The sequence below is a fragment of the Salminus brasiliensis genome, chromosome 5 (genome assembly GCF_030463535.1).
Source record: "Salminus brasiliensis chromosome 5, fSalBra1.hap2, whole genome shotgun sequence".
NCBI classification, from domain to species: domain Eukaryota; kingdom Metazoa; phylum Chordata; class Actinopteri; order Characiformes; family Bryconidae; genus Salminus; species Salminus brasiliensis.
The window spans coordinates 12,973,618-12,999,307 of record NC_132882.1 but is presented as its reverse complement, the minus strand read 5'-3'; the positions used below and the strand labels follow the sequence as shown (position 1 = coordinate 12,999,307).

Sequence of the window (25,690 nt, the reverse complement as noted above, 5' to 3'; positions counted from 1 at the left end):
AGTTCTAATACACAGGTAATTCATCATTCATTTCAATTTTATTCAAATTTATTTCTATAGGCTTTTCACAACTAATATTGTCACAAAGCAGCTTTACAAAGAGCCAGGTCTGAGCCTTTTTTAACAAGCCAGTAGCAAAAATGGCATAAAAAAACTCCCTCAGATCGAGAGGAAGAAACCTTCAGAGCAATCAAGACTTTGGTTTAATTACTTTGATACATAAAAGATTCTCCATAAATGATTCATTGTCTTGTGTCCTGACTATATTATCTCGTAGCTTCAATATGTTATCTTGTGGCCTCAACATGTAATCTTGTAGCTACAATATATTATCTTGTGGCTTCATTATACTTATTTAATGGCCTCAATATGTCATCTTATTGCTTTAATATTTTGTGGCCTTATATATTTTCTTGAGGCTACGGCATATTAAAAAACAACCGCCATGTTACTTCAGGGGCACCATACATTTATTTTATAATTTATTTTCAGGTTTTTTTTTTATGGTGCTCCATCAGTACTTTCGGGATGAGTTGGGGAGTTGGGGATGAGGTCAGAGGGGTGATCATCTAACATCCTGACCACACTAACCCTCTTGCCACTGAATGCCATCAGATTCCCACAGCAATGCTCCAAAACATTTGCAATACTATTGTCCCAGTCCATATAATGTGTGTGTATACATGGGATAGAAGAACATAGCATTGGTTGTGGACTACTCTGTGCTCTTGGATCTGTTCAGTTCCACCAGTACCTCACCTGATTTACTTTAATGAATGACTTATTATTTAAAGAGACTGTAAATATTGGACTTTCTCTAAGGGGGTAATTTCACAAAGCAAGATTTCTCAGTTAACCAGGTAGCTAACATCAGCTCAACTGGGGATGTCCCTCATCTCTTCTCCTTCTGGACTGAGTGAACTCTGGGCTTTACTGATCTAAACTGAGACTAATTGCTTTGTGAAATGCCCCCTGGAGATGTTTGGAAATAGTTAGGCTAACACACCTTAAAGTCGTTCACTTAATTTTAATATTACATTGATGACGTATTTTTTTTTTATTAATTAATTAATTATTAATTTATTTTTTTTATTTTATTTTATTACTAATCCAGGTGCAAAAGCCTTTCTGGCGTGTAGGACATCGGAAAAAATAGATAAATAATAATAATAAAAATATTTTGTAATACTGGCGCTATGATGGTCATTCGAGGCTTGCCAGCGTCCAGCCGAGCTCCTGTGTCAGTAATGTCTGCACCTGAAGAGTCGCCCCGATTCACTCATTTAAAGGGTGGTTTAAAAGCTCCTGGGCATATCAGACATAGACGACCCCTTTTCACAGAAAACCTCATATCTTACATTTGACGTTGACCATCAATTACATGGCTTCAGCCCTCGTTTTAACTCCTGAACGGGTTAATTGAACGTGCTTCTCCTGTTGCCCTAAACAGTAAAGCTATGCTAGCTAGAAAGCTACAACTGCAGAGACAGCATCGTATTATAAAGTCAACGAAATATCATAGTAAAATGACCTAGGTTTTGTCTGTAAAGCTGAAATACCAGTTAAATAAACGTTAGCTAACGTTAGTAAAGTCGTAAGCATGACTTAGCTAGCTAGTAGCTAACGTTAGCTAGCTAGTTAGCTAGCTGGCAAGACACCTTTATTGCCTGGCTATACTGCATGCTGACAGCGATAGATCAGGTAAGGGGACAAAAACGTAAAGAAAATATATAGCTATATGTTTATCTGCAGTATGTGTCTGCAGACAGGATAGCTGTGTGCTTGTGGGGCTTCTCTGGGTCTAATATTATGAGCGCCATATTGTTTTTAGGGACGAGGCCTGATGGAGGAGCAAGCCCGGGAGCTGGATTTTGAGAAACGTAAGACAGTAGGTTACAGATTGCCAGACCCAGCTTTAGCTGTCTGCTTAAAAGCCCCAAACAGCGCTGTTGTTCAGTGTTTATAAATGTATTCCCCAACAGCAAGGTTTCTTTCTCATTGGAATGATTCAGTGGAGCTGGTTGTTGTCACCCATGTTGTGGATGCCATCACTTTCTGGGCTCAGGTGAGTCGATGCGTCTGCTTTAGCTCCAAACTCCAAACCCCAGCACTGCTTTACACTTTATTTATCTCAGCTGTAACGTGTGTTTATGCCTGTAATGAACGTGTATGTATGTGTGTAGTACAGCACCCATTATTGACACGTATGTGCAAGTACCCACACACAGCTTGTCCAGGCCCTGCCCAGAAGTATTGCCAATAGAAGAAGACACTCTTGAGCAGATGGCATCATGTCTAATCCCACGCTGGGTTAGAGTGGTATGGAAGCCCCCCAGTACTGAGCTGATCCCAAAAGTATTGGATGGAGCACCATCCATCATCCCTCATCCATCATCCCTCTGGGATGATGGATGAGGGATGATGGATGGTGCTCCATCCAATACTTTTGGGATCAGCTGGGGAGAATCATCCAACATCCTGATCACACTAACCCTCTTGCCACTGAATGCAATCAGATTCCCACAGCAATGCTCCAAAATATTTGTAATACTATTGTCCCAGTACTTTTGTCCATATAATGTGTGTGTATGCATGGGATAGAAGTTGGTTGTGGACAACTGCGTGCTCTTGGGTCTGTTCAGTTCCACCAGTTGATTATATAAAGAGACTGTAAATATTGGACTTTCTCCAGGGGGTAATTTCACAAAGCAAGATTTCTCAGTTAACCAGGTAACATCAACGAGGTAATATCCCTCATCTCTTCCCCTACTGGACTGAGTGAACTCTGGGCTTTAATGATCTAAACTGAGATTTCTTGCTTTGTGAAATACCCCTCTGGAGATGGTTTGAAAATGGTTAGGCTAACACACCTTAAAGTCGTTCACTTATTTTTAATACTACCTTGATTCTTCACACTGTACCACTGAGCCTGAGTATATGCCCTTTTTTCTGTTGCACACTTCATCTTGAACAACAACTAAGGATGTGACTGAAGACAAAGCAGCAGAGAAGATGGATACCATTCTCTCTGAAAAATGCCCTGCTGCTCCTAGACTGGCAGGAAGGCCCAGCCCACAGAAGGTAGGTTAAAGGATAAACTCGACAAATATATGAGAGAACTCTGCAGCATACTTTGCTTATCTCTGTGTCTTCCCAGTTTTATGGTGCATGCTACTCGGAGGACAGATGCTGGTACCGGTGCAAAGTGCAGCAGCAGGTGGACGACAAGGTGATGAACAGATGATGAAATATTTGATATTCCCCAGTCTGGTGGTGTTGAATATTCATTCAGGTTTCCCAGCAGTGGAGATGACCTTCATCTGTTCTGGCTACAAGTTTACTGCAAGGAAGCTTGTTCCTTAAACCTGCCGTTCTCTGTGTTTATTTATCTTGTTTAGTTCCATGTGTCATATGTTGATTACGGGAATGCAGAGGTTGTAGGCAGATCTGACCTGGTTGAACTTCCAGAAGACTTGCAGTCGGCTGCACTTGCCAAAAAATACAAGTTCTGGGGCTTTCATCTGTCAAGTGAGCAGGATTCTCCACATTATTCACAGGTAATCGACTTGGGGGCTCAGCATACAAATCAAATCACGTTTATCGTCACGTCACACAGGTAACTACATGTGTTTATGACAGAGCACAGTTAGTCCTGTGTACAGTTATTCCAACTACTGTTGATGTTCTACAGACAATTATGAATAGAAATCATTGTATGACGAGTTTTTGATGGCCAGTTTATGTATCATTTAACTGTCTTTAAGTATTATGATATAGGCCTAATACTTTTTCTATGTATTATACTGTATTATTATATACTACACACACACACACATACAGGTATATGTGTGTTTAGTATGTAATATAGGTTTTTAGTCCATTGTTACTCGGCAGATTATATATTGTGTTGTGAAAATGTCTTCTAGTAATGTAAGGTTGTGTTTTTGTTGTATCACTCACTCCAGTTGGGGCCTTAATCACCATTACCTAATCACTCTTTTATCCAGCTCTGTCCATGCTATTAAAGTCAACATGGACTGTAATTAAAATATAAATGCATAAACAGAAATATAAAGTGTAGAATTTGCTTTCAAATCATTTTAAAAAAGACTACTGAAGTCTGGGTATCATCTCTGGTGATGAAGCAGTTTTCAGTTCCTGTGTGTTTTGGACCTCTTGTCCTCAGTGTAATCTTTATTAAGTGAAAAGCGTGCTCCAAGTCATTCAGGTGAGGTGATTGACCTGGTCAGTCAACAACCTTTAGCTTTTTGGCCCTGAGGACAAAAAAATCTATAGATGCTTTGGCAGTATGTTTGATGTCAGTGTCTAGCTAGATGGTAATATGCTGTCCAGTGATTTTTGTGGTGGGTTTTGGATATGAGCTGGTGAGATGCTTCTGTTCAATTCAGGATCCATTTTTCTACTGTCGTCAAATCACATTTATTGTCCCATTACTTTAACACTGGTGTGAAGGTGTGTGAAAAACTTGAATATAAAAGGTGCATAGTCTCACACATGTATATATTCTGTTTTCTCTGTTTTGTATATACATGTTAACTTACACTATACATGTATTATTATTGCACTCTTTGTTTATAGGTTTAATATGTACTCTGAAATAGAGATGTGTGCATTACTATTTACATATAAGCACTGGATAAGATAGGAGTTCAACAAGAGCAACAGCAAGAACAACTGAAACATTTCACAGATAATTTGCTATACTTTGGATTATGACCAGTTCCCTTCTTTCTCAACACCGCCCTCTTTCCATCACTGGTTAATCTTCACCTCATCTGTCCATAAGACTTTGTCCCTACAGAGTCTACTTTTCACTTTAGAAGATTAGACTGAAAAAGCCAGAAACAAGCAGGAACCGAAAATGGCTGCATCACCAGGGAAGATAGCGCCTAATGATGTCTGTTTATCGTAGTCCATGTTTTTGCTTTCAACCTGGATAATGTTCTCGGTTTGTTCAGTTACGTTCTTGGTATTTGGAACCAGTCTTCATTAATCTGTGTCCATGGATTGTTGATTGTTAATAATTAGTGCAATAATTATGTTTCCTCTCAATTATTTTGATCCTTCTGCTTAAAGATGACCTGGTTTACTCTCATTAATGCTTCTTTGGTTCTCATGTTGAGAAAACAACAAAGACCAGATGGAAGAAATAAACAGTTTCCTCCATAATGTTTGGGTCAAAGGCAATGCTTTCTTTTTATTTACCTGATCAATGGATTTAAATGTGAACTCCAATAATTTGCATGTACTTATGTTCAGGTTATCAGATTTTAATGAAGTTTTATCATGACAAAATGTAATCATGCATATATACACACCCCTATAAATATAAAAGCTACATTGCAAGATCCAAAAGTGCCCATAAGTCCAGAATCAAGACTGATGCTTGTTTGAGGTCAAATGTAAATCTGTTAAGTACAGATGAAATGTCATGTCCCACACATGGAGTGCACTGTGGAAAAACAGCTGAGGAACCAGTTGTCCAAGTACCTTTGGTCTGCAAAAATGTCATAAATGCGTTAATCTGGAATAGAAGTACATACTCCTGAATGAGGCTGACAGTGGGCTCTTTAACGTAGTGACTATTTCATGTTATTTCCACTTTGGTATGGTGCAAAGAGTATAATAACAAGCATTGTCATTGTCATACTCTGTTCTTCATATTTCTCACATCATGTATTCCAATGTTTTATACCAGGGGAAGTCCTTCCTCCAGAATCTCATATATGGAAAGAAATTAAGGATAAATAAGAAGTCTGTGTGCTTCGATGGAACTATCTTGGTCCAGGCGTTTCAGGGCAATCATGATATTGGCGAAGAGGTGTTGAAGTTTAAATTTGCCAAAGTGAGTCTTCCAGGCAACAGAGAGGGCCCTTTTCCAGCTAAAGCTCTCCAGAAATCGACCGGACTATGGCCCTCCGTTGGCTCTCAGGGAGACAGTGACAACCCAGGCTCTTTAGAATGTATGCCGAAGTTGCGCCCAGCTTTCTCCAGCCTAAAGCCTCCAGGCTTGATGTAAGATAAACCTGATACCACGTAATTGCTCACATTCTTTCTGAAATGTATGAATTATAGATTTGTGTTATTGTGTTATTTTTACACTATGATGCACACAGCTACACAAAGAGGTGTTGATTTCAGTCTGGGAGTGTGCAGATCATGTTGTGAAAGTGCCTCCAGGCTGATTCATGCTTTGATGTCTTGTCTTAGCGAACACAGCACCAGCACAACCTTAGTGACTGCAAACGTACCACAAACTGAGAAAGAGCTGGTAAATGAGAACCGGCCACCTAATGCAGAGATGGTCATCCAGCAGCTTTGCAGTCAGGTGACCGAACAGATGCTGAATGAAGCCAGATCAGAGCTACAGGTGATCATCCACACTTGATGCTTGTAGTAATGGGTTTTTAACGCATTGTTGGTCATTTTTTTAGTGTAGCAAGCACACTGTTTCACTTTTCCCTTAGAGGTTGATGTTTTTACAGTGGTTTGTGGTGGCTCAGTGGTTAGAGCAGTGGGTTCGAGACCACGGCTCGGCAAGCTGCCACTGTTGGGCCCTTGAGCAAGGCCCTCATCCCTTTCTGCTCCCTGGGCACCGCAGCGATGGCTGTGCACTGCTCTGGGCACAGTTGTGTATGTTTACTGCACGGATAAGTTAAAGGCCAAATTTCATTTGTGTCCAACACAAATTGTGAATATGGGTGTCTTGTCTTGTCCACTGGGGGACTGGTCTTTGTTCACAATGCTTAAATAAGCATAATTGTGTATTCTTTGGAGTTCACCATGTGCTGTGTTATTTTGATGTTGTAGCTGGTTAGACAGGAGATGGAGGAGAAAACAAAGGAGATAGAGAAACTTGAAGAGGAGAAGAGTGCCATCCAGAAACATGCAGAACACCTAGAACATCAACTGGAGGAGGCCAGACTGAAGCTGCAGGTTAGAATTAAGCAGTACATCTTACATGCTTTACGTAAAGTAATTTTCTGCAAGAGAGCGTGGTCACACAAGCTTTAATTTATCAATGGAAAATGTTTATTATGTTACATGTTATTATATATGTTTAAAATTGAAATATATGCATAAATTCTCTATTTTTGCAGAAAACATTTCTGATCTAGAACAAAATGTTACTTTTTGAACAGAATTTTTAAATATATTTATTTAAAAATATGTATTTATTTAACATTACTTACAGTTGCCCTTTCCATCGACTACAAAAGCAAACCTTTTAAACCATTTTAAAACGTTACCCAAAGAAAACACTTTTCTCCCTATTGAAAACAATTCAAGTTATTATTTTTTTAAAACACGTGACTATGTACAGAATTCAACAAAAGCCCAATTGCTTCTATTGTTATTCTAAGTTAGCTTTGAAGGGTTGTTCTGAACTCTGAATACCAAAATGTTTACCTTTTTTCTGATTTATCAGTTTTATGGTTGTCCATTACTACAGTTACTGAAGTATCCAGTTGGTGGCAGTGTTGTACAGAGCTGTGAAATGTCACATTTCCATATGCTGATGAACTGTATCGTATTTGGGCTACAATTTCTGTTACATTTTAGCATTCAGAGAAAGCCTTTGACTGCTAAAATGAGCAATGGATACCAAAGTAATGAATACAATTATTTTAATAATAATTCATTTAGTGTTTGAGGCCAAAGGATTTCTGTTCTTTTCTAAGGCAGTTATTGTGTGTAGTAACTGATATGATGTTCAGGTGTGTGATGTGGTTGAGGTGAAGTATCATTTAATGTAGTTTTTTCAGAGCCTCTGTTGTATGTTTAGATTTTCAGCATACATAAAGAACTTATTCACAAACTGGTTCATCATTTACAGTCCAGGAACTGAACAGATCCATTAGGACCACAACCTGGTTTGATTTTTACCTTCTTGTTTGTTCTGTAGAAAGTGACAGAGGTATGTCAGAGGGAAGAGAAGAGTGTGGAGGTCCACTTGGACACAGCAGTAGGTGGCAGGTTTTCACAACTGGCTCAGAAAATGGAAGCAGTGAGAAAACAGAGGTAGGGTTTCATTGTTGCTGCAGTTATGCAGTTTCTCAGAGTTTACTATTACGAAAGATTTATACATATGGGCTTTTAGGGCAGGTTAGTCAGCAGGTTAATCGACGTCGATTAGACTTCGTTTAGATATCCAACAGAAAATACTTTCTCCATGCTGGTGGACACTCCTCCAGACTACATGACTTGTGTTAGATGTTAGAATTCAAAACCAGGTAAATTAAGAAAAAGCAGCTTCCCAGCAGTCTTATTAACTTGTCATTCACAACAGTGAAGCATACCCTAAACTGAACAGTCATGTCATTAATGTTATGCTCATAAGTGGTTTCTCAGGAAAAAAACAGTAAGCTTATAATCGTTTATGCACAAGCATCACCTCATTATTTAGGACTGACCTCCTAGACCCAGATTAATCTAGATTAACTAGTCCTAAACCAAAAAGTAGTGGGGATTTCATTGACACTGAAATTGAGTCCAAGACCAAGCTTAACTCACATGTAGGAAACCAGCCCATAATGTATTCATTCAACACATAGCTTACTTCAGTACAGTAGGCTGTGTATTATAGAATTTTAATTGGTTCATTTATTTTTACTTTAGAGAAAGTAATCCATGCAGTACTGCCGGGGATCGCCTTTTGGAGTCCATCACAATTGTGGTGAACAACCGAATTATCATGCCGTTCACTTCAGAGAAACTTGAGGTGGCATGGGATGTCCACAGACAAACCTTAAAGAAGCTTAGAGATTGCCAGAGTGTGAGTAATTTTGACCTTGACTAATATGGTTGGACGATATAAATTTTTTTTCTTTCACATTATTACTCTATACAGTATTACTGGGTAGGGGAGTAGGGTGAGTGGAGCTGGGCACTATAACAATATTTGATTGTATTGTGATAAATTATCGTGATACACAGTTTCTCTAAGCATATCGAAGATACCGTAAGTGCTTAATAAACACTGATCAGCTGCACATTTCATTACAAACAGTGTAATTATACTGGAGTAATTGGATGAAGAGCAGCAGATCACTATACTCAGTATCTGAATAGTAGTTTTTAAGAATCTGTTGGTACTGATGTATTTAGTTTGTGATTAGGTGTATTGCGGAAGTATTTTTAGTATTTTTACCATATCGGCTATGCCATATCTGTTTGCTTACAGGGTGACTAATTGAGTGAATGCTGCAGTTTAAACCAATCGTGTGTGTGTGTGTGTGTGTATGTATGTATGTATGTATGCATGCGTGTATGTATTTATATATCACTGTAAATGGTTTTATGCAGTTGCAAATAAAGTGTAATGAAATAAAAGGACTATTAAAAAAACTAAACAAATCTGCAGTATGTTGAGAATGTCAAAAGCTGTGAAGTATTCACTACTTTTCTGTCAGAAGGGGGGGCTAGAGGACCTTGTGAAGAGCAGGAATCAGGCTTGCAGCGTTCTCCTGACTGCCATAAATGACTTCCTTCTGGAGGTGGACAGTTTACCAATTAGTGAGCGTCTTGAGAGTCTAAAGGTGCGTTGGTGGAAATACAGACACTGTCTCTTCGATTAATAAATCAAAAACATGAAGCATGGCGTGAATGACTGCAGTGAAATAGGACTGTACACACATGAACACACACACAGCTGGGGTTTTTCTCCAGAAAAAGATTTGATTTCTTCAATAAATATTGTAATTATATGTATATGATTTGATGCCTTCAGTGTGTGCTTTCATGTTTGTGGATTTGATGTCTCCAGTAATTGGTGTGATATTGTGTGTGTGTGTGTGTAGAAAAGCCCTGTTGTCACCCTGCCTGTATCCTGACATTTTAACAGGGCGTTAGCTCATCGCTGAAGGCAGTGTTAACTGTTGATGGCGATGATTCTGTCTCAGAAGATGTGGAGGATCAGACTTTTGAGAAATTCTGTGCGTGGAGAAATCAAAAGCATCAGAACTCCAGAAATGTGCAACATGCAACAGACAAAGCCCTGTGTGCTCTAAGGGACTGGGCAGCCAACACCAGTAAGGTACACTTCAGCACCTTACTGGAGCCTAATAAATTATTATTTATGTAGGAAGTATGCATTGTATTTTCTGTTGTCTTATTTTTCATATTTTTACCTGGATTATTATTATTCAGTTGTTTACTTCTTTTTGTCAAAAATCTAATATATATTTATAATAACTTGTCTGTAGTTTTTGTGCTTGACAGAGAAGGCTGCTGTGACCCTGGAGGCTGTTGCAGATGAGGTGGATGACATTCTGAAGCAGGCTGAGACCAGTGTGTGTGTGGAGTTGAATATTAATCTTTCTGTGAGTCTCAGTGTCTCTCAATGCATTGTACAGTATATAGTGTTTTGTATAGATATTATTTCATCTAGTATAGATTACATTTTTGAAAGAGTCCTAGTCTTGATCAGGTCTGTTTCATATTAACTGCTCGCTGTATTTTGCAGGAACAAGGTGTCCAGGAGATGAAGATGATGTCAAATGCCTTTCATAAAGTGATGCAGCACATTCAGAAGGAGCAGCATTTACTATGTGACATCCGAGAGAAATATGAAGCAAATAAAAAGGTAAGAAAATATCTCACCAAAAGTTAATAGCTAACTGTTACTATGGGCACTGATCTGAGGGCATTTTCCATTAGATACACTATTTATCCAAAAGCTTGTGGACACCCCTTCTAATGGATGCATTCAGCTACTTTAAGTTGCACCCATTGCTGTGCAAATTCATACAGCTTCTAGTCAGACTAGTTCATGTAGAGAAGTACTGCCAATAGTAGAATAGGACTCTATAGAGCACATAAACATTAACCTATTGGCACCATGCCTAATACCAGACATGGAAAAGAGGGGGGCTTTATACCCCGGTACTGAGCTGTGGAGCAGTGGAACCATGTTCTCTGGAATCATGGTGCCTCATTCAATACTTTTGGGATGAGGTGGGGTGGTGATCACCCAACATCCTGAGCTCTAGTAGAAAGCCTTCCCTATACATTAGAGACAGTTAAAGCAAAATAATTTTTATAGCATTGTTTTTGGAAGAAATAATGAATGAGCTGGTGTCCTAATACTGGTTCAGATCAGACATTAGCAGAGGATTAGCTCACAGTATAATTTGCTCTGTATTTACAAAAAAGACTGCAGGTTTATCTGTATGATTAAACATAAATAAACCTCAGAGCACTGAGGGAAGAGCCTAAGCCTTTTCTAATGTTTGGTGCCAGTTTAAGCAGGAGATGCTGCAGTGGCAGACCAACACTCCGAAAGCAGATGAGCTGTTGTGCATAAAGAAACGCATCAGAAGCTTGCGTTCACAGCTGCGCTGGAAGCTGGTGGAGGTGGGCTGTCTGGAAGAGGTAACTATCCACTCTAACAGAAATCAAACAGAATGATGATGTTAAACAAGAAACTTGAATGTTTCACTAAAAGGCTTTCACACCATTTTAAAATAGCATAATAGTAACACAAAGTGTGAGAGAGACTCAATAGAACTCTCACTAGTTGATCAGAAATAGTAGTCTGTTTTTTTTTTTTTGTCTGTTTGAACTCTAAGAGATGCAACGACTAGTCGACTTAAATTAATAGTCGTTTGGTTGGTGACATCATCACATGTGTTTCTTGTGCTGGACGTACGCGAGCCACAGATTAAAAGCCATAGTTTAACCATAGTAGTGTGGAATACAAATTTACTTCCACTGTTAATTTTTACAGTAATCATAGATAAATAATAAACAATAATAAAGTATGTCAACCTCAGAATGACTAACTCCGCTCTTAACCTTTAATGTGAAATGGAATGAAAACAAAATGGGGTGCAAAAGAGAGGTCACCAGTACAATCATCAAGCAACCAGACTCTGTCAAAATAAGTCGCTAGTACAAACTGTCAAAATTAAAGTCAGTAATACAAACAAGCTGACGGTGTCAAAATAAAAGTTGCTAATATAACAGACAGACCGTGTCACTATTACAAAGAGGTCCTGTAAAAATAAAAGTCACTAATTCAAACAAAGCAGTAACCCAAAATGCTTTCAATCTGAAGCTATAATTAGTGTCTTTTTTTTCTTTTTCTTTTTGCTGATCCAAAAATTATAAAAAAAAAAACAAACAAACGGAAGGTTAAAGGAAAACGTTATAAATACTTTGCTATATTTTACACATTTTATTTATCTTTTATATTAGCAGAAATGTTATCTTCATTGTTGGTTAGGAACTACACCTGGAAGTCGATAGCTATGTAAGAATAATAGATCTATTCAATAACTGAATAATCGATTATTCGTTCCAGTAATCAATAGATTATTAAAATGGTTGTTTTCAGACCTATCCCACTTATGAAACCTAGGAAGAACTAAAAATCTTAATACATGTGTATTAAAAAAATACATTATGAAATTATGAAAATTATGAAAGTTTTGTGGTGTTAGATTGATGTTAAATCACCTGTATCTATAAGACACGCAAGATTTGTTCAGCCTATTTGTAGACCTATAGTAAGTAGTAATTTCTTTCTCACAGTTTTACATCATTTCTTTCCCCTCTTTCCAAATTATTTTGATGTTTTTTTTACAAGCATTTTTGGGAGTGCAGCAATAGCTGTAACCTCACTGTCACAGTATTGAGCCAGGTGAGCAATACTAAAGTGTCAAGTGTTGTCTTAGCAGCAAGGATGTGTTTGATCTCTGTCTTTGTCAGGCTGATGATCTGGATCTGCCAGAGATTCTGAAGAAAAAAGAAGAGATTGCGGAGACGAGGAATGCTCTGTTTCAGGAAATTAGACACGAGAAAGAGGAATATGTAAGCTCGAACAAATAACACTCATCACACTTATCTTCTACCAGACCTTTAATGCAGCCATACTTGAGTTCCGCTCATGTTTATTCTTCAATAAGTGAAGGCTATGTTCAGTGAGACATGTGTACCCTGAAAAACTGACCTCTGACCCAGTTATGTGACAACCTTATAAAAGTAAAGTCTTATAAAGATTCACCAGATAAAATTCAGATAAAAGATATATTATGTACATTAATTGTGGAATAAATTAACTAATTAAAAACTTTTTTGGTGATCAACTTTAGGTGATGTGATGTTTAGATTGATGTGATCTGATGTGATGTGTAAGATGTTACCAGTGTACTGATGTATGGTGTATTTAGACAAATTTTGTGTTCTCATGTAGACAAAACTCTGTGAGCTGGTAAAAGGAAATTTTCCTGAACTTGTGCAACTCTATCCTGAGGCTGAATTCAACAGTTACCTGGTGAGTTAAACCATGGGAGGAAAAAACAAAAGGACAGAATAAGAGAAACTTTTTCAAAAACAACTTAAAACAGAAATGCTTTATCAATTTCATTCCAATACCAACCAAACTACAAAGCTTAAAAAGATGTTTGTTTCTAATAGAAACATCTCACTTAAAATGATGTTGAAGTTGATAATCATTCTCAAACTACTCTAGATTCAATACAGGATTTGAATCGACTTATTTCCATAAATCTTCTATTTTCTGCTGATTTCAGCTTGATATTGATACCTGATATCGATATGCCTTGTCTTCTTAAACATGGAAATCATTCTCAAAGATTAGTTGAACTCCCTTGATTTCTCCTTGATCGCTGTTTATCCCTTTTAAAACATCATGCTCTCTGCTCCACCTGAACTTGCATTGCATATTTTGGACCAGTTTCCTGGACAGAGATTAAAGAGAGCCCTGGACTGCCCATTATTATTATTATTATTATTATTATTATTATTATTATTTTATTTCTCATCCAAAGGATAATATTGTGACTGACTAGGACTTTGTCCCTGTCTGGGTAATATGCCCTTATATTTTATTCTTTTTACTTCTTAATTTTGATTTTGTGAGCAAACTAGTTTTGTGAAAATCTTCTGCCAGAGAAATCATGCTTGGCAAAAACGGTCCTGATTATGCTGTTGAGTTTTAAAATATTGATCTTTTGGGTGATAGTTATAGATAAAGGTTTGAGCTTGTGTGTTGACAGAGCTCTGAGGGTCTGTTAATGCAGAGCTTGGACAGAGACATATTTGATGCTGAGCCAATGAGGGAGCTGAGTGGGCGGAGGCCTTTAGTCTGCACTGAATTCCAGGGCCAGAAGGTGGTGCTCAAGGTAACCGCGTTGGTTGTTGGGATAAAGATAGTGAAAATTATAATATTACTTGCTTTATTGCTGTATTATTTATTTTTATTTACCACTTGCCAGCTCATACTTGACTCTCTAAACTTTGTTAAAGTATATCTGTTTTGAGTGACAGTCATATTAAAGGAACATGGACTCATGTTTGTCTTTTTCTTATTTCAGGGTTACTCTGTGGACGAGGAATCTGAGGTGAGGATGCTGCAGCAAGCAGCTCAATACCACAGAGTTCAGAGTCAGAGCCCTTCCACGGTCATGCCTCTGCTGGGACTCTTCTTTGGCAAGGTGCTCCATGTTTACAGTACACATGCAATTTGAAAAGGAGGTGCTGCATAAGCCTAAAGTAGTAACTTGTGTTATTTAAAAACTACAATGTAGAAATATTCACATTTCTCTGAATATCTGAAAGGAACATTTCAGTCTTCTTCAACCTAATCTCCATTTGCTACATCCCCATTATACAGTTGATGAGCACAGACCAAAGGTGCAGCTTTTCCTTTACTCGTGATATTTAAAGAACCTAAACACCTGACAGTGGTTTTCTGGTGTCCATGTGTGATCAGGCAATGCTTGTGAACATTGAAAATGATCACATAGATCCATCTCGACATCATTATTGTGTTGAATTGACACTGTAATACAGATACTGTTGGTGTGCCGCAACAGATAACACCACTACCTGCCAGTGAGCTACCACACCATGTGGGAGACTAGGGTTTGATTTCTTGGTTTGGGGACTACGCTGCACTACACCAATAAAAGTGCTTGGGCAAGAATCCTAACACTACACTGGCCCACCTCTGTAATACAAGAAGCCTCGTAAGTCACTCTGAATAAGAGTGTCTACTAAATACCACCAATGCAATACATCAAAAAGAGTTTAGGTTTACAGCAATATTCTGTAAATTTCCATACATTTGTATATGGAATACCTTGTGTGAACATTTTGAGGCTGATTTGTGTGTGCAGGTCTTACATCAGAGCTGTCCTTAACCATGCAGAATGTGTGTTTCAGTCTGATCCTCTGGCATACATTGTGGTGCCATACTTCTCTGTCGGGAGCCTCAGGGCTTTGCAGAAAAACAACCCATTGACGCACTCTGTAAGTGTTCTGTTAATTTATGCAAACATACAACTGGAGAGCCATAAAAAAGAAATGATTAAAGGCAATAACTGTGATAAATAATGAATAAAAGCTTGCCATTATTTAATGTGAAAGCATTATTCAAAAGAGCTGACACTTAGCTAACACTGCTCATGCGTTTATTTATGGTTAGCACATTAGCATTTTGAATGAAGTATGTTTTACATAATAAAGGTGAAAGAAATGTCTAGACTATAGAGATACAGAGGTATTGCTATAAAATTGTGATATACTAGATGGCGTTAACCCTTAAATTAAAAAAATATATAAAAATTATATAGGATGTTTGTAGGATCACTTTCTGTTAGGATTATCAGTGGCTGGTCAAATACACAAGAATGTAAAGGTTAAAGGCATTAAAAGGGAAAAAAGATAAAAGCTACACCACAGATGAACCACTTGTGTTTTTTATAAAGGACTGTGTTTGTAACAGAGATGTGTCCTTGTAAAGTACCTTTTAAAGGTTGATATAATGGCTCTGACATTGTGCCTCAAGGATCACAAGTTCAAATCCTGCTTCTCCATCAGCAGCCAGAGCCTGAGAGAGCACAATTGTCTGTGTTCTCTCTGGGTGGGTAGATGGTGCTGTCTCTCCTCACATGTGTTGGCGGAGGTTGTAATAGGGGGAGTTTTAGTGAGTTGGTGGTTAATTGGCTCTTAATAAAATAAATAAAATTTAGATACAACTTTCACTTGATCGTTACCAATTTAAAGGTTTTTCACACTTGCTCATATCTTTTACAAAGGTGGTTCTTCTATGGCATTGTTAAAAGAACCATTTGAAGTCATGACAGGAGCACAAAATTGCTTAATGCTAATGATTCCAATGTATCTTCAGGACATTCAGGAGGTGATGAGAGGGGTGCTTGTGGGGCTACAGAGTCTGCATGTAGCCGGTATCATCCACGCCTCTCTGAATCCCAACAATGTGTTTGTCCTCAACCGAGAGCGAGGCATCGTAGGGGATTATGATTTTACAAAAACACCAGTGAGTAGCAATTGTCTTATCCTTCTCCCTGAACACAAACACAGATAGAAACAAACTAGACACATGGATTTGGTAAACAGCTATGAGATGCCAATGTCTATTTAGCTCCCACACTGGACAGTGTTTCACCACAGTAGGCTCTAATTAATCAAATACTCGACTGACCCTCCAGGACAGTCAGACTTGGGTATGTCTGCACTAAATAATAATCTGTTGTGCTGTCCACTAATTTAAATAGTGTCTTTAACTGGGAAAGCCTTGACCTGAAAGGACAAAGATGCAGCCATGTAAGGCACAAGCTAGTGATGTACACTATATGACCAGATGTTTGTGGACACCCCTTTTAATAAATGCATTAAGCTAGTTTTTTCCCCACCCAGTACTTTTTGAATGACTTGGGAATCGAGTTGGGGAGTTGATCATCCAACACCCTGGTCTCACTAATGCTCACTAAGGCTCACTAAAGCCTTCTCTGGACAGTAGTTTCTCCCACAGTTACTTAATACCCTTTATTTGGAAGAAACAGTGAATGAGCAGGTGCCCCATCACTTTTGTATGCATAGTGTATGTGGACTTGCACCAGCACCAAGAAAACTTTCCAAACTGACTTTTGGTGATCCTGAATGGATTATGTCAAAATCTCACATGATGTTTCCACATGAATCTTGTTGGCAGTCTCTGATTACTGTTGGCAGTCTGTGATTAACCCCTTAAAAAGCCTAGGGCCTGCCGGTGGGCAAAAAGTGTTATTACATACTACTTTTACCAGAGAATCTTCACACCAGTTTGTACAGAATTATCTGTAGTTACTGAGTAATAAACATTAGTGTGTAATAAGTCTGGGTTTATGAGAGGGGTTTTAATTACTTTAACACCTGGGTTGGGACTCTGGGAAATGGGATCATGGTTCAGATAAGCAGTCAATAGCTTTCTTATAATGAACCACGTAATGGGCAACCACTTGGCTATTTCTACTTCCCAGAGCTGGGTTTATCATAAGTATTGTAAAAAAGTAGATATAGAATAAGAAAATTAATAGGTGTGTAAGAATTTACAAAATTTAGAATTTGATATAGTACAATTGTTTGTTTTTGTTTTTTTTTTTAATGTTCATCTTACCTTTAAAATAGCAGCTTCAGAATTATGCTGATGCTCTACTGACTGTAATGGGGAGAATTACAGTAGGACTGGGCTGGAACGCTGCTGCTGAGCCATTTAAGCTTTGGTGGAGCTGTACGAGACCTCTCACGAGAACTGTATAATGCTATGTAACATTCATATTGTGTAAATCCTGTAATATAACACCCCTGTGTCAGTCCACATGCTTCTTTCACCTCAGATACCAGTTCTGTATCAGCTTGTCAACGAACACACGTTCATAGTTGTGATCAAAGCGTGGTTTGTATTTACAACAGTGGAGTAAAAATCTATTGTACAACTGTAGGAGGAGACCAGGAGCAAAAACTATATTCTACTTCAAAAAATATTCTACTTTAAAACTCTAACCACAAGCCAACTCGCCTGTATTATCCTTTGTTTACTTACAATCGAGAATTATGGTAAATATGAGTTCCCCACTTGGAAGTTGCACTTGCAACACCCCCTCAAGTTGAAACCTCTAGTAGAAAATTCAGAGAGAGTTCCTGAGTTAAGGTGACCTTCAGTCTTTAAAGATGGTGAGGATTATATAATTATATCATTTTTATGTAAGTACATATAATTCTTCGTTTTTAACAGTAGCTGCAGCTGCTGTTAAAATGTTTTTGTTCTCCACATTATTTTAATCTATGTTAATTTTACTTGATTTAGAACAATGCTTTATATGGTTCTATCCACAGCAAATTGACTACTCTGCTATCGCGGTGAAAGTTATTAATGTTACATTACCCACCATTTTTAATTGTAACCCTGACAAGAGAGCACAGCGTGGATAGTCCCAAACTATCCACGCTGTTGACAAGGTAATATGCTAGTAACAGCGATACAGCACACAGTGCTAAGTCAGTTTTTATTACATTGTATTGTTAGGTCCCCAATCAGTGCATGTCTGCTTAGACTGAACTGCTTGACCCTTGTAATCTTGTTTATTTGTTTGTTTTTAAGGAGCAAAGGGCAGTAGACATTGGCATGGCGGCTGGCTCTGTCAGTTTGGTGGCTCCAGAGTTGAGACGAGGACAGCCGCCCTCCCCTGCCAGCGACATGTACGCCTTTGGAGGCCTCGTGCTGTGGGTACGAGGATGCAACAATCACAGGGGCTTTACCTTTTAACAGTTTATAATTGGACACGTTTGTTCTGAATGAGTGTTTTCGAGGGTGCCTGTTTTCCTTTTGCAGCTTTATGCTCCTAACTTTAGAGCTGTGGAGAATGAGCAACTATCTCTGGAGTTCACCGAATTACAACTGGTAGGTGAACACGTTATCAAAAGTGGTACTTTTCTGCATAGAGTGCTTTCATTTGCTGATCAAAGTCTCATGAAATGTGCCTCTAACAGGACGACAAACTCCAAAGCCTCCTTTCAAAGCTGCTGGTATTCGCTGGACGGTTATCAGCTCTGGAAGCTCTGAATGAGGACTACTTCGTCTCAGTTGAAAACTAACATTATAAGAACCCAGAAGAGAAGGGTTTTGCTTTGATAACATTTTTCTGTTTTAATTGTTTCTGTTGTTTAAGGAAACAAAAAGTAAGTTAAAGCACAACATTTGAGCAGTTCATGTTTTTTGGTTGTTTTTTGTAAATGAGATACTGAGAGGAAATCTTTATCATTTATGTTGGGGAACAGTTTGAAGTACATTAGGTAGGTGAGAAGAGTAAGCACTTAGGAGTTACATGAGATTTCACCATGTTCTTTTACGTCAGCTTGACATGGCAGCCTGTCCTCTTCACTTCACATTCTGAAAATCTGCGCCTTAGAAATTGCTTTAGTTAGAAAATGGTCGTCGTTACAAAGGATTGTTTCACTTTTCAGCTGTTTAAAGGCCAGTGCGGTCTACATCAGATGTATGGTACATTTCTGTTGTCTTTACGGCCTGCGCATTTAAGAGATTACGTTTCCAAATGCAGCTGTTGATAATTGACATTGTCTTATTGTCATATCGACAATGCCTGGCTTTAATTCTCTTCATTATAAAAAACATGATTCTTCACTTCACTAAATTTGTTGCATTGAGGAGTATACATTTTGCTTTGTTCGGAAATATGAAGATCTCATTATTCCAACCTTATTTGTGGCTTGTGATTTGAAAACTGCTGTCCTTTAATGCTTGGACTAGAGCAAACTACAGATGCTCACAAACAGACTTTACGAACTGAAGATACATCAGTATGTACAGTACTTTGCAAATGTTTTAGGCACCTGTGGTCATTAAAAAGCTGCTTATCTGGGCAGTGAGTGTGTATTTGCTCACTAAAACAATGATATTACAATCCAAAACCTTCATACTGAAAGTAGTGTTTTTACATCAGTGTAGTCATTAAAGCTCTCCTCCTGGAGGTCTATATTATTCATAGGTGTCATCCAACACCTGATTTGGTAAATCAGTGCGTAATAATGTTAAATTAGGTGAGCTGGTGATGGAGTTGAACACATCCACATGCTGGCTGGGGGGTGTAGTTACATCTACCTGCATCTGCTGTAAAGTGATCAGGTGTTCCTACAAGCGAAATCGCTCTTATTGCCAAGATAAAGTGTTTTAATAACGTGCTTAGGTGCCTAAAACCTCTACACAGTAACTGTATATCGATTGTCTATTTGCCTGTGGTCTAGTATCATCTTTGTGAAGCATGTGAGGTCAGTGATTGATGTGTTTACGGTGCATTTTCCAATAGTTCTCTTTGGGCAAAATGCAGTTAATGGAGAGAGCTAATGCTCTGATCATTAAACAGTCTGTAAGTCTGGAGGGTCTTCATTTGCAACTCAAAGCAACTATTAAGTATTCTGAAGCACAGGCTCTATAGCTGTTTATTCTGTTGTTGTTTTTGTTCTTTCTCCCTGCTTTCTTTTTGAGTCCTCTTTTTGCTGTCAGCACACCAACAGTAGTCTTCTTAAGGCAAAAGTAAACCCTACAATTACGACCAGCTGCCGTGTGACACAGATTGAATAAAGCAGAACAGACTAGCCTAATAAACAGCCGAGCAGTCAGTTCCTCAAGTCATTTTGGGGATTTTGAATGTGCTTCTTTTCTAAGCTTCACACAGATGAACAGGCTTTTAGATGAAGGCAGACATCCTGTGCTTTATTTCAGACGAAGAAGCAAGTAAGTGATGGTATCTAAATAAATTTCAAGCTCACTAATTTATGCCTTTATAAGTCATGGATTGAGCAAGAGTACTTTTTGTGACGTGTGGGAAATGCTGAGGGGCGAAGAGAGCGAGCACTTGTCAGGGTTTTGTGAAAGATGCTTTATATCTTTTAATGTGTGGTGGCTGAAAAAGAGTACAGCTCGATCTGTCATTGAAATACACTTCTGCTAAGCCCTGGTCTCACAGAGAACCGTTCCATGTCTGTAATTAGACTTGTATTGTGAATCGTTGCGCTAGCTGTAGTCTCTTGGTGTGTGTATTTGTGTCATGCATGGGCGCTTGACTGCTTTTCAGCAGAAAATACAACAGTTACAATGCCAGTTCAATAAACCTCCAGAAGCCCTTCTGTGCATTTTGACGGCATCTGTTTTGTTTGGAAATAAAGATATTGACCAGATGTTGACCCCGCTAAATTGCATGGCTTGATTTTTGACCATACATTAAACCATACAGTTCAGCTAACCAAACACTAAACCCTCCAAAAGCCCTCACCAGACGCTCTTACGCATTTTCTATTGGCTCTGTTGTTCAGCTTGTGTGTGTGTGTGCCTTGTCACAAGGACATAGGGGATCTCCCTTTGATAAACAACCTGTCAGTGTGAAATTTAATATTTCAGAAATGGAAACGTGGAACATCAGATGTGTCCACACAGTTGACTGGAATGCAGATGAAAGGATTTGAATGTTCCTTTCATTTTCCTTCGGCTTAAAGATCAGTATCTAAGCCTTTATTAAAATGACAAAACATGACAAATGTTCTGCTTCTCTTTACAGGATATATTTGATTGTAACTGTGATGGAGAGTCTGATTTCACACAGGGAAAGGGGGGACCTCCTGTATTCGGATTACAGTACATATCAATCATGTTCATTTGCCAGTGATTGACTCAGTAGCTGATAGAGTGAGGACAAATTAAGGAACAAGGTATTTAACAGTCAGTGACTGATTTGCAGTTATAGAGGCAGATAAAGTAATGAATAATAGAAGAAGTGGTTAGAAGCAAAAGTCTGACAGTCGGCCTGTTTCCAAAGCACCACAACTCCACCAAAAGAGTTCAGGTCAGTTACAGTGGTGTACAGTTGGCATTTTTTTCATTTTCCCCCAGATAACAGTTTATAAACCGTTATTCTGCTATATGCTAAGAAGGCAGGGTTACACTTAGAAACACAGTGATTGAAAATCATGGATGGAAGAGACCGTCTGCATGCCCTTTCTGTTTTCATTACATGGAGTAGCTGAGTTGTAGTGGGACATACATGAACTGCACTCTTACTGTTGCAACATTAAACGTACCGGACAAACCGGGACCCTGTTTACACGATTACTAGTAATTTTGTAGGAAGCCTGCTCTAGACAGTAGAAACAGTTACTCCAACAAATTCCCCTGATTTCAGGAGCAAACAATGAACAAACAGGTGTCCCAATACATTTGTCCATATAGTGTTACACAAAAGGCATCCACAGCTCACCATGTCTGTTTCTCTCTCAAAAAAAAAAAAAAACAGTCAAAGTGAAATGCGTGATTGACGTGCCCTCCCTGTAATGGCATGGAAGTGCTCTGTGTATGCAGTATAAAACCTCAGCATGAGCTCCATGTGCCAGAACCACTGAGGCTGCACTGTCAAACCCTCAGCATCAATCTCAGCCATCACTGAAAGATGTGAGTACATTAATGGAGTGCTTACACTGTTTCATTTCTATCATTCCTGTTATTTGCAAACTTTCATTAAATATAAATCCAGTTCAAATTGTTGTTGCTGATGTTGTTTTTTACCATCTTTTACTGCAAGTAGTTTATTTCATCTTATCTTTTTTACTAAATAGCCACCAGATGGTCTGCTTTAGATGTTTCAGCCCTGCCTGTATCTTTCTCTGTACTCCAGATGCTGACTCATATGATGATGTCCCTTGGGATTGCACTAATGATGTTAACCGCAAGCAATGCATATCCACTGAAACCAGCCAAACCTGGTGAGAATGTACCTGCTGAGGAGCTGGCTAAATACTATTCTGCCCTGCGGAACTACATCAACCTCATCACACGACAAAGGTAAAACTTTTATAATTTATAAAGGAATATGAATTGCTTGTCATTTACAGCACCTTTGGCTTATTCTTAAAGCTCATCGGAGCAGGAGTGCTGTTCTAGGATCTATTGCTGCCAATGAAGTCCTCATTAATAAGGTTGATGTGTCTGATTCTACATCAGCTTTCCTACTTTGAGAATCTTAATGAAAATGACTTCCATGTACTAAAAAAATACAGCATATATTTCATTTCATTTCATTTCATTTTCATTGTATTTCAGATAACATACTGTTGTAGATACCTGTGCATTTATGGGGCCAGTATTATTGATGGTCTTGGATCATTACATAAAAGGAGCCAAATCAAAGAAAACTGAAGTGTGTTTTGAACAGTAAATGCAGATGTACTCTCACTAGGGTCCCAAACAAACTAGACCGCTTCAGGCTACAAGCAAGACATACTTTATGCTACTGGATAATTGATTCTGCACCATGTCTCAGCAGGAGATCTGACTGGTCTAATTTCTCTCAGGTATGGGAAAAGAGCTGGCCCCCATACTCTGTTCTCTGACCTTCTGCTGACAGAAAGCACCGAGAGTATCCCACAACTGAGGCATGGAGATTCTACTGATGAAAGCAGAAACAGGTTTGGAGGGGTTACTCATTTTTCAAACGGACACTTCTGCAGTCATTAGGCTAAATACAGTCATTCAGAGTGATTTGATGTGTAATAGTGTAATAACTTGTATTTTCTTTACACTGTTGATAGTAATTAGGGGTCACAGTGTTTGCAATGCAGATATAGCCGTATTTATGTTACTGGTTTTTAGAAATGGTAAAATGATAGTGAATATACATAAATCTACACTTTTACCACTGATCTACGATGTTCTGCATTTATCACTACACTCTGAATGCATTATAAAATTTGTATTAATGTATGGGGCAAACCCTTGTAGGCAATATATGCAACATAAACATAAACATTGTATGCAACAGCTTTCTGTGCTCATGAACACCACTATATGTTCAAATGTTTGTGGACACCCCTTCTAATGAATGCATACAGCTACACTGATGTACATGTTTACACACATGGCTTGTCTTGTCCCTGTAGAGAAGTACTGTCAATAGAAAAGGTCTATAGGACTCTCGGGAGCAGATGAACATGAACCTAGTGGGACCATGCCTAATACCAGGTATGGGCTTGAAGGCCCCAGCATTGAGCTGTGGAGCTGTGTTCTCTGAAATAATGGTGGTGCTCCATTCATTATATTTGGGATGAGGTGGGATGGTAATCATCCAACATCCTGACCTCACTAAGGCTCATCCTCACAGCAGTGCTCCAAAATCTAGTAGAACGTTATTCCAACAAAAGCAGATAAACTTTTTATTTTTTTATTTTTTTAATAAATACCCTTGATTTTAGATACAATTAATGATCAGGTGTCCCAATACTTTTGTCCATATACTGTAGCTTTTAGAGGCATTAAATACTTCAGATATTTGGTTCCGTTCACCACCACTGTAACAATTCGGACTCTCAGTTTCTCTAGATCGATGCATTTCTCATCCAGTCACTGAATTCTGCTGAAATCGTGAAACATCAGTGGGATTCTCTTGCATGTCTGTGTGGTCCTTTTTTGTCTTACCTATCATTTTCAGTGAGGCAAGACCTTCTCTGTTTAAGACCGTTAACACTGACCAGAGACTGCTTGTCTTGTAAACTGGACAATATCACAGGAAACACATAGACACATAGTTTGCCTAGGCTGTGATGTCTGTTTACTGAATGTCTCTCTCTCTCTAGATACGATGATCTGAAGATGTGGTGATCTAAGACGTTGCTGTTCTTCACCAACACACAGACCGCAGAACCCAAAATCGTGGCAGCATGAACTCACCTTCAGCATTGATTTTGATCATTAAAAGACTGATTACATTTTGGTCACGAATATCCGTCCTTTTATAAGTCTGATTATGATTATATATCCTATAAGTGAGTGGCCTTCGACTGCAAGCATATTTAATATTTTGCACTGAGTGTATAGATTTGGTAGACCTTTTATTCCTCACTATGTCAAAGTTTGTTGACGTCTACTCATCCAGCATTTCTTCTCAAATTAAAGGTGTTAACAAAGAGCTTGTCACGCCTCATTTGATCTGGTAACTAGATTCTGTTTAGGAAACTAGATGTTGGAACATTTGCAGTTATGGACTGATTGCATTTAGACGCAAAAGCATTAGTGAGGTCAGGTACGGATGATGGAAGATTAGTTCTGGATCACAAAGATGTGAATGTTGCTTAAATATGACAATTATATATGACAAATATGACTATTTAAATTCAGATGTCACTTTGGTCACTGTTCCTTCCCTGTGGCAGACAAAGGTTTGAGTGCCCAGCTGGGCAAGGACCTGTGGTACGCCCATAAGAGTCCTTGGGCAAGACTAAATACATTAAACTTAACAGAAGTGTGACGGAAGCTCCTGGCATCCGTACCCTAACACTGAAGTCTGTTAAAGCCCCCTGGGTCTTTTTCTCTTTTCATCTTGATCTAAAATTAAGACCAGCTTCTCAGCATTTTATACATACCCAGGGCACGTGGCCTGTATATAAACCTAGAGTATAGATGTCTTAAATATAGGTGGTCGATGGTATGCTGTGCCATCACTGCATACTTTGTGGTCACTGGTGTCACAGGGACTACAGAGAATAGACCTGACGCCCTCTCCTGGCCAGAGGCCTCTCCAGCAGGCCGCCTTCAGTGGCCAGATCTGGCTCTAAACCTCACTGAACCACTTCAAACGATTCCTAAAGCACAAAAAGCTGCACTCATCCCTAAATCTTACAACTACAACTTTTCACATCCACACAAAGTCACTGCACTGCCTTATGCCCCGAATGAAAGCAGATTAGCATGTAGGCTAATCCCTATTATGTGACCTGGATACATAAGCGCATCATGTGACTCTTAAGATTTGTTAATGAATCTGTAGATCCATTTCTCATAAAGAGGTGAACTCCGGTCGCC

The 25,690-nt window shown here is 38.7% G+C and overlaps 2 protein-coding genes across 3 annotated transcripts; both read left to right on the top strand.

The window, feature by feature from the left end:
* Positions 1–1,843: 1,843 nt before the first annotated feature.
* Positions 1,844–18,892, top strand: stk31 (serine/threonine kinase 31). The gene is made up of 24 exons (XM_072678733.1): positions 1,844–1,880; positions 2,013–2,065; positions 2,983–3,081; positions 3,158–3,229; positions 3,399–3,557; positions 5,720–6,036; positions 6,232–6,391; positions 6,832–6,957; positions 7,928–8,043; positions 8,641–8,797; positions 9,435–9,560; positions 9,866–10,057; positions 10,227–10,343; positions 10,487–10,606; positions 11,263–11,394; positions 12,733–12,834; positions 13,217–13,297; positions 14,043–14,168; positions 14,361–14,480; positions 15,211–15,297; positions 16,178–16,327; positions 18,431–18,552; positions 18,662–18,730; positions 18,820–18,892. Exons 1-24 carry the CDS (start codon positions 1,844–1,846, stop codon positions 18,890–18,892), a joined length of 2,913 nt encoding a protein of 970 aa, XP_072534834.1.
* A 3,309-nt stretch (positions 18,893–22,201) lies between these two features.
* On the top strand, positions 22,202–24,797 carry LOC140555478 (pro-neuropeptide Y-like). Of its 2 annotated transcripts, none has more exons than XM_072678731.1 (4): positions 22,202–22,288; positions 22,512–22,678; positions 23,188–23,301; positions 24,466–24,797. In XM_072678731.1, the coding sequence occupies exons 2-4, from the start codon at positions 22,512–22,514 to the stop codon at positions 24,488–24,490; spliced, it is 306 nt and encodes a 101-aa protein (XP_072534832.1). In that variant the 5' UTR covers positions 22,202–22,288; the 3' UTR covers positions 24,491–24,797. The 2 variants fall into 2 exon arrangements, with proteins under 2 accessions (XP_072534832.1, XP_072534831.1); XM_072678730.1 differs by lacking the exon at positions 24,466–24,797 and adding an exon at positions 23,773–24,243.
* The last annotated feature ends 893 nt before the right edge of the window (positions 24,798–25,690 follow it).

Bases quoted from the DNA above. Each gene is read 5' to 3' on its own strand.
- LOC140555478 (XM_072678730.1), top strand. From the start codon at position 22,512: ATGCTGACTCATATGATGATGTCCCTTGGGATTGCACTAATGATGTTA. The intron at 22,679-23,187 runs GTAAAACTTTTA...AATTTCTCTCAG, and splicing joins AACCTCATCACACGACAAAG to GTATGGGAAAAGAGCTGGCC. The intron at 23,302-23,772 runs GTTTGGAGGGGT...TTGTCCCTGTAG, and splicing joins ACTGATGAAAGCAGAAACAG to AGAAGTACTGTCAATAGAAA.
- stk31 (XM_072678733.1), top strand. From the start codon at position 1,844: ATGGAGGAGCAAGCCCGGGAGCTGGATTTTGAGAAAC. The intron at 3,558-5,719 runs GTAATCGACTTG...GTTTTATACCAG, and splicing joins ATTCTCCACATTATTCACAG to GGGAAGTCCTTCCTCCAGAA. The intron at 18,553-18,661 runs GTGGGTACGAGG...TTCCTTTTGCAG, and splicing joins GCCTTTGGAGGCCTCGTGCT to CTTTATGCTCCTAACTTTAG.